Here is a 9,211-nt window from a genome sequence, read left to right on the forward strand (position 1 = left end):
CCTTTAATTTTCTCTCCGCCATTGACAAGTTATCTCGTCAAAAAAAAAAAACATTTCCCCATAAAACGTGTTTCTGAAGAATTGTTATGTTAATCTGCAAATACTGCGATTATCCACAAGATGATCCACTAAATTACCCAATTTATGAAAAACTGAACACAAACGTTATTTACAAATTTTAAAATCTATGTATGTTTTGATATTCACTCTGAATCTGATCTCTAAAATCCCTTCACAAAAATGCAATTTTTTCAGCTAATTTTTTTATTTTTAGAGAAAACACCCATATGTAAGAGTTTATAAGCAGAGAAAAAATACAGATAGGATGAAACTGTTTTTCCCTGTTTTGTTTATTTATTGTTTGTTTGAAAGCAGAGGGTCTGTTCTTTCATTTGATATATTTGTATGTTTATATATTCTTAAAAGAAAATTTTCCTGGAAAGCATTTTGTGAAACTTTTATGAAAATCACACAAAAAAAATGCTGGCTACTGCATTGTTTTGTTTCAAAAAGTTACGATATTCCCGCTGTAATAGACCACCACTCACTGATCTATATAAATGCATTTAAAATTCTCAGCTCTCAGGTTTTGTCCATTTTATTACGTAATTCAGACAATACCGTTTTGGTGCTAGAAAATATGATGTGACAGATCGCTTTAGCGCCTCAGTTCAAGTAAACCGATCATCTGTTACTTTTTGTTTAAATATATAGTACAACTAACCGAAAGGTATATATCCCATATACAATTATGAACAATTATGTCACTGAACGTTGCATTTACCTCAAGAAAGCCATTTACAGACCAGAGCAGGTTAGTTGAGAAAAATAACCATAGAAAGGAGTATTTTGCTTAATATGTGCACTATATTACATATTTATTATATTTTCACTTGTGTGGTGCTTGTGTCTTTTTCTTTACTTGCATACTCTTGTTTTTGCCATTATAAACTTAAATTTGAATCTTCAGCCCTGTGTAAGAACATGAAACACCGTCATTTTCTTTCTTTTTTTTTGATGCAGTGTTTAGAACATATTGTGTCTATTTTTTGTGCGTTTGTGACATCATCTGTGTTTATTCTCATGTTAGGGCCAGTAGGTCTGTATTAGAGGAGAGTGGAGAGGAGAGAGGACATGAGGAAAGAGAAGAATGTGAAGAAGAGAGAGGAGATGAAAGTACACAGGACAGAGAAGAGAGGGAAAAAGACAAAATTCACGAAAGGGTTATCAGCATTGTCAAGTGTAAGAAAACGACTGGACAAAACTTTGTCAGTCTTGTTTCAGAGCTTGCTAAAAGCTCAATTTGGATCTGAGCAAGTGCATCAGTCATGCTGCAGATGGTGCATCTAATATCCAAGGCCAATACAAAGGCATTTCTACTCAGATGTCCAAAGTGGCACCAAATGAAGTTCATGTTTGGTATAATGCGCATGTAGTCAACCTAGTTTTGACTGACATAACCCAAACAGTAATAGAAAGTGTTTCACTGTTTGCAGTTCTCAATGATATTGCTGTGTTGTTTCGCGAGGCATACAAAAGGATGAATGTGTGGGAAAGTGAGAGCCAGGGCAAGCACCAGAGGCGACTCTCACCAATTAGCGAGACAAGGTGGTTGGCCAAAGATAATGCTCTCCGGAAAGTGTTTGGATCATTTGAAATCCAGATAATTATCTCTATGTGGATGTCATCCTTGCATTGACGGCGATACATGAGGATATGACCATGAAAACAACTGCTCATGTTAAAGCACAAGGATTTGTTGAAGGTCTGCTGCTTATGTATGAGATGATACTGACAGCACAAACCTGTTTGAACAGACATCACCACTGTCCAAATACCTCCAAACACAACTGATGGATATTTTGTCTGCCTATAGAATGGTTATGGCAGCACATGAAAGCCTGAAAAGCATGTCAAGAGACTTTGTCTCAGTCAATGCAGCCGCAGAGAAATTTGTTCTGTGGGCAAATGAAAAATTCGGGGACAAGACAAAGAGAAAGAGCTGGAAGTTGAGTCTGCATTACCATCAAAAAGTGGAGGAAGACAACCAGGCCTGAAGAGATTCCTCATGCTGAAACTGTCACAAATCCAGAAAAGGTTTATGAAGTTACAGTCCATAATCAGATCATGGACACAGTTACTGAGACACTGCACAGGAGGTTTCTGGGTCATGGATCACTCTATGCTTGCATTTCTAGACACCAGGAACATCACTCAGTTAAAGATGTCCTCTCTTCCACCATCAAGAGCTTAGCAAATGTCTGTTGAGGTTTGACAACTGCTGAAAATTTACAACGTGAATTAAGAAATTTAGTTCTACAGTGGGAAAAAAATTGAAAATGTATCTGCTATATGCGTACAAGATCAAAACATTGGAAGACAAGACTGAAGATGAGGGGGTTGAAATCAGATGCAAGGAGTGTTCCTCATGTAATGAATGTCCATTCTTTTGCTATCAGATTATGGGGAGGTTCAGTTTGATGTCAAATGCCTAAAATCTCCTAGATCTGGCACACAAGTTCCTGATCACCCTGTCAATCACTCAGGTTGCTTGTGAATGCACATTTTCAACGCTTAAGTTCATTAAAACCAGACTCAAAAGCAAGATCTCACAGGAGCAGTTGGAAGCTTTTGTGTTGATGGCAACAGAGACGAACATCCTTTTCTCACTTGACTCTGATGTAATCATTGACAAAGTTGAAGAGAAAAGTGAACTGTTTAGTAAGCTTCTTCTGTAGGTCCTGGCAGTGATGTTGCACCTCATGATATATAGTTACAGCAGAAATGATGTACCCTAAGCATGAATATTTCTATTAGAAAAATAAGCAGCACATAAACCTTTAGATATTTACAATAAAGCCTGATAAAATAATTAGCATTTTCTTTGTTTATTATATTAATAGATCTGCTCTGGGTTTTAATAGTAAATAAATTCAAATAATTTATTCAGTAATTTAACATGCAGATTAATGTGCGTATAGACACACAGTGTGTGTATACATGCATAGTGGGCCGGTCTGGATGAAGTCCAGGGCTGATTTTTTGTCCCAGTCCAGCCCTGAATTATAGCACTTAAACACAGAAAAAAATCTACATTTCATGCTATGTCCCCTTTAATGGTTTTATTGTACTGGGACATTTTATTTAAGTAAGTCAGACATTAATTAACTTTAGTGATGGTATTTAAACATATTGTTAGAAATATTTACTATAAATCCACTGTTGTATATTTAGTATTGTACATTTTGGATTAAACTATTGCAAACTTAATGTCAAAACTAAATGTGAGATGTGAATTAATTTTGAACTCAGACCCATACATTTTAGTGACTTGTATAACATTTTAATTATAGCTCTTTGTAGACATAAAAGAATACTCGGCTGTAGATGAATAATATTAACTGTGAATAACTACTGTACAGCTACCTCTGTTTGACAAGACAAAATACAATTATTAAAATATAATATTACAATCAGTTATTTAAAATGACTAATTAGTAAATGAAAGATTTATTATTTCTTTGTTGTTGATTCATTATGTTTAGACTTCTAATATAACAAAATTATTTGTGGACTCTCTGTATCATCTATATTGTTAGATCACACAGTTTCGCTGATCTATTAACCCAAAACCCAGGATAGAGAGGTTTAGTGAATATGGTGCTGATTCTGTGGATGAGGGTCATTGTGTCAGAGACGCTGTAGAAGGACAGAGATCCTGAACTGTGATCCACATAAACTCCTATTCTCGAAGAACTGAACACTACAGGGAGTTCAGTCTTAATCTTATTGTGCCTGAATGAACAACTGAAGTCACAGCAGCACAAACTCCAGGACTGATCATTATATCCAAAAAAACACTCATCACCTCCCTTCCTGCTGATGCTCTTATATGACACTGATATTAACACTATACCACTCCAGTCAACCTCCCAATAACAGCGTCCACTAACAGTCTCACTACACAACACCTGATAACAAACACCATCAAATCTGTCTGAATGATCAGGATACTGGACTGTGTTAGTGAAAGTAATCACTCTGTTCCCCTCAGACAGACGGAGATATTTATATGCTGTGTTTGGATCTGCAGTGAAGTGATGATAATCTGATGAAGACAAATCAAAAACATCATTTAAATGTAAAATTGTAAATTTCAATAATTAAAATAAACTTCAAGTCTTATTTATTTTAGCTTTTGAAGACTGTCAAAGAAGTGAACAGAGATCATTTACAGTATAGAGAGAATCTAATCTGATTGTTTTACTGTTATATTCATCATAATGTGTGTTAAAAGTTTTGTGAATGTGTGAACATTGTTAAAGTCCCTCTGTTCTGTAGTTGTACACTATATTTTGTTATCATTTAATTGAAATGTGGATCATTTCTGTTCATTAAAAAACTTATGAAATATTAAATGAGAAACTTTATTTATTGCTATTTGATCTCACAGTTATGTTTCATTGTGGGCGAGCACAGTTATTTATTTTCTGTTTATTCTACACATTCAGTTTGATTCATGAGTATCACTATAGAGGAGTTTAAAATGACTGAAATGAAGATTATCACTGTTCATGTCTTTATCAGCATCAGTGTGTTTATTTGTTGTTTATTGAGACTCACATTTTAGGAACTGCTCCCTGGTCTCAGGCTCAGGAGTAACTGTGTTGAAAAAATATTCATTCAGAATCAGTGAGTGATATTCTCTCGATTTCTACTAAATATAATATTACATGATGTGTGCTTTGTTTGAGGAAAAATATGTGTTTTACCTTTATCATATATCTTCTCTATCTCTTCTCTGCAGAAATCCTTTAGTTTCTCTTTTAAATGAGACACAGATTTTACTACATCATCAAAAGAGACGACAGGACTGACAATGATACTGAGTGAGTCTGTAGATCCAGGAGGAACAGAGAGAGACTGAAAACTCTACACAAACACAAACATAAACTCATGACACTGAAACATTTCATAGAAAATATCATCTGAGTAAAATATGCTCTTCACTTCCTAAAGATCACTGATCTCTGTTACCTGGAGGAAATGGATGTGATCATCTGTGTGTGAAAGCTGCTCCAGCTCAGTGTCTCTCCTCCTCAGATCATCAATCTCCTGCTCCAGTCGCTTCAAGAGTCCTACAGCTTCACTCACTGCAATCTTTTCCTGATCTCTGATCAGCTGTGTCACCTCAGATCGTCTTCTCTCAATGGATGTGATCAGTTGAGTAAAGATCCTCTCAGTGTCGTCCACTGCTGTCTGTGCAGAGCGCTGTTAGGACACACAGAGCGAGGAGCATTAGAATCAGCAGCATTCATTCAGCTCTTACTGGTACATCACACAGTCTGTTACACACAGTGAACTTCAGTGAAAGTCATCCAGCACTGAACTCCTCACTGACTGATTGGATGAGAGTCTTAACTGAGTCTGAAACAGATCTGAAACAGCAGACAGCAGTTGTTCTTCTGATCAAAACTCACCTTATGAGTCTCCACAGCATCTCTCAGCTCCTGAAGCTTCTTCTGACTCTCCTGGATTCTCTGATGATATTTTCTCTGCGTCTCCTGCACTTCTTTCTGTTAGATGTGGAAATAATAATTAAATAGATAAAATGTAAGTTAAACCCTGGGCGATACAGCAGGCCCAAAATGACATATTCACAATGTCCTTAACTTTATAAATCAAAGGAATGTGATGTATGTGTTACATTAAGATATAAAGATGTTTAGTAATGTAGCTTTGATGTCATTATAATGAAACATTTATCACATCTCTCACCTGTTTCTCAGTCCTCTCTGCTGCAGCTGATACAGTTTTATGTTCATTGTGTTCATCCACCATACACAGATAACATATACAGAGCTGATCAGTTTTACAGTAAATCTCTAAAAGTTTCTCATGTTGAGGGCAGATCATCTGCTGAAGTCGTTCAGTGGCGTCTATCACGTTGTGTCTCTTGCCTTTGAATAAATTCTCATGTTGTTCAAAGTGAGTTTGACAGTAAGAGTTCAGACACACCAGACAGGACTTGACAGCTTTGTGTTTTCTCTCAGTACAGACGTCACACTTCACATCTCCAGCTTCAGCATAACTGAGAGCAGATCGATCAGTCTGTAGTTTTGTCTTCTTCAGCATCTCCACCATCTGAGCAAACACCACATTTTTATTTAAATCAGGTCTTGTATTGAAGGTCTGTCTGCATTGAGGGCAGCTGTAGTTTCTCTTCTGATCATCTTGATTCCAGCAGTTTGTAATACAGCTCATACAGTAACTGTGTCCACAGGGAATGGTCACTGGATCCTTCAGTAAATCCAGACAGATTGAACAGATGAACTGATCCTGAATCACTGAAATACTCGCTTCTGCCATTTCACCGTATTTACTTACAAACAATAAAACTAAACACACAACAGCTCAACAGTTTCACTTTTTCTCTGAACTCAAAGTATTTCCTGGTTGTGTTTATGAAACGTGTGCAAACAGGTGTGTCAGTCATATAATAAACAAGTCCACTAGATGTCAGTCTCATACAGAAAGTCACAGTCTCGAGTAGCCAAATCTTTGTGAAAATGCTCTGTCATAAATGCATAAATATGAGTGAATTTTGTGGTGAAATAAGAGAATAACAGATTAAATCTCTCTGATGTTTGTCACTAAACTGATTCAACATCCAAGTCAGTGTGAGTGTTTGTCCTCTAGTGGTGAGTTTACACTATTTACACAAACAATTCACATTTAGAAAAGAAAAATAAATAGAAGTTTAAACTACAGATAATTGATTATACACATTTTTAAATAAATGCATTAAAACAAACATAATCTCCTATAATGTTTAAAAAGACATGAGCTGGTTTTACAGACAGAGATTAAAGATAAAAAAATCTTACTTACCTCAAAAATTATTACATAATTAGTTTCTACAAATGTTTTGAGTAGGGGAGAGAGCAGAGGCGAAAGTACCATTTTTTATAAAAACTTGATTTTAAAAGATAATGTTTAAGAAAGAGATATATTTTGCTGTGGTCAATAACTCACAAGTGTGTTCTTTCAACACCAGGTGGAATTTTGAACAAATGTAAAATGACTTCAGTATAATTTCACTATGAACATATGGAGCGCATTGTAACATTTTGACCCTGACAGCAGGGACGAAAGTAACACACAGGTGAATCAAAAGTAACACAACAAAACAAGATAGATTTTTGTGTTACACTTGTTCTTAGTAAATATACCTGACTATGCGCTTGTTAATATGTAACTGCAAACATATTTTGTAATTTATCAATATTTGTAAAAAATAATTAAACATTTTTTACATTTTCACTTTAAATTTCAGTTTTATTCAGTTTCCAAAGCAACCGACAGTACAAACTTAAATTGTTGAGAATAAAACATTTTTTCAACAGTTTGAACAATATAAAAAAATGAAATTAAATCAAATTAGAATAATATAAATTCTCAACATATACAACAATATTAGCGGGACAAAAGTAACAAGTGTTACTTTCATCCTGACAGGATCTCTTCACATTTAAACTTGTTTTACTTCAAACTTCAGGATGTGTTAGAGAATCATCTGTAGAATCATCAGTATTGTAACACATGAAACGAAAAACACAATACGTTATAAGAAAAAAATGACCGTTTTAGTAATTTACATATTATGGTTAAAACACCTTTCTGGATCTACACGCAGAAAACGGTGAGTAAATAACGCGATAATTGTCAGGTCTGTCAAGGGTTTTGCGCTAAAGATGCTGTCATAGTTTGGGATGCAAATGTTATCAGGGCTCGGAGAAAATCGCTTTGTTACTTTCGGCCCAGTTCTCCCCTACTATCAACTTATTGGGACAGTGTAGCAGTAGTAATGATATTGCAAGTGTTATTATTATTGTTAGTATAAGTATTTTTAGGCGCAGCAAAAAAAAATCACCAGTGTTAATTTAACTCTATGAGAGTCATTTTAACACTTTTTTGGTGTATATATAATCCACACTGGCCATAGTAATATTAACACTTTTAAAAGTGTTAATGAATTAACACCGACTGTGAGTTCAATATTTCATTCTTATGGGAGTTAATCAAATATCTAAAAAAATTTAGAGAGTAAAACAACACTACCCTAGATTTAAATTAGCTTAATTTCAATCTAACAAACAAATAGTTCAGATAAAAGTTGTAATTGAAAACTCATTTAATTTAGTTTAAACATTAAAAAGGCAAATACATTGTCAAAACATACACTGCCTATAAAACAGTAAAACAGACATGCATCAAGTAGAACAAGGTGTTCTAGTCTTACAATGGTTTAAAACTTACACTGCCTAAAAACGGGACCAAATGTACATATGTACTCAATGGTTTCAAGAAATCAACATCAAATGGAACAATATTTTTTAGTCTTACAGTAGTGTCAACACTGCCTATAAAAACAGTATAATTAATAACATGAACAAAATATGCACTATTTACACTCAAATTTGTTCAATCATCTAACATTACAAAACTCTGTAAAGGCACAACATTCACATTTGGTCCATATGCACTTTGAAGATCATAGGGTTTGTAATGCTTAAGATCATCAACTGGAACAACTGCATCAAATTCATTACCATCAACCACTCTGAATGCATTATAATGCTCACTGAACAACTCTGTAACAAGTTTGTCAACCAAAAAATACACTTTTTCACCCAACACAAGAATGTTTGTTATTTTACTAAAAAATGGAAGTTCATTTTTTATATTAGTGCATATAACCAGACCAGGTCTATATTCAGTGCCATCAAGTTTTACCCAACGGGTAGAGTAAATGTCAGCCTGCACTGTGACTTGTAAAGCTCTGGCTAAATCTTCACCATTATCACAGTCATTAAGAGAGAAAAAGTTCATTGGTCCAAACTCTTTTCGCTGCAAACTCAGTGTTTCCCAGTGACTTCCTATTGCCATTTGATGTTTCCGTGCAAGGGACTTTGTGATGTTCTTAAAACTTTTCAGCATATTCTTGAAAAGTTTGTGCTTGGCCTCAAACCTCATACTCCAGAAGTGCAACAGAGGTCCTATTTTCCTTATGCATGAAGGATAATGCACCATAAAATGATGCTTGGGTATCAATTTTTTGTGAGGGTACACAGATTTAAAAAGTTGATGATGCTCAGAGATCAAATGCTTCAAAAAAACAGTCATGCCATAGGTAACAACAGGTGAAAAG

General features: G+C 34.9%; 1 protein-coding gene across 1 annotated transcript; it reads right to left on the minus strand.

Moving 5' to 3' along the window:
* Positions 1–3,191: 3,191 nt before the first annotated feature.
* On the minus strand, positions 3,192–6,836 carry LOC141351066 (tripartite motif-containing protein 16-like). The gene is made up of 6 exons (XM_073857233.1): positions 5,779–6,836; positions 5,481–5,576; positions 5,038–5,271; positions 4,773–4,932; positions 4,624–4,662; positions 3,192–4,108 (listed from the first exon to the last, which is right to left on the minus strand). Exons 1-6 carry the CDS (start codon positions 6,367–6,369, stop codon positions 3,588–3,590), a joined length of 1,641 nt encoding a protein of 546 aa, XP_073713334.1. The 5' UTR covers positions 6,370–6,836; the 3' UTR covers positions 3,192–3,587.
* Between the last annotated feature and the right edge of the window lie 2,375 nt (positions 6,837–9,211).

Source organism: Misgurnus anguillicaudatus, chromosome 2 (genome assembly GCF_027580225.2).
Source record: "Misgurnus anguillicaudatus chromosome 2, ASM2758022v2, whole genome shotgun sequence".
Taxonomy (NCBI): Eukaryota; Metazoa; Chordata; class Actinopteri; order Cypriniformes; family Cobitidae; genus Misgurnus; species Misgurnus anguillicaudatus.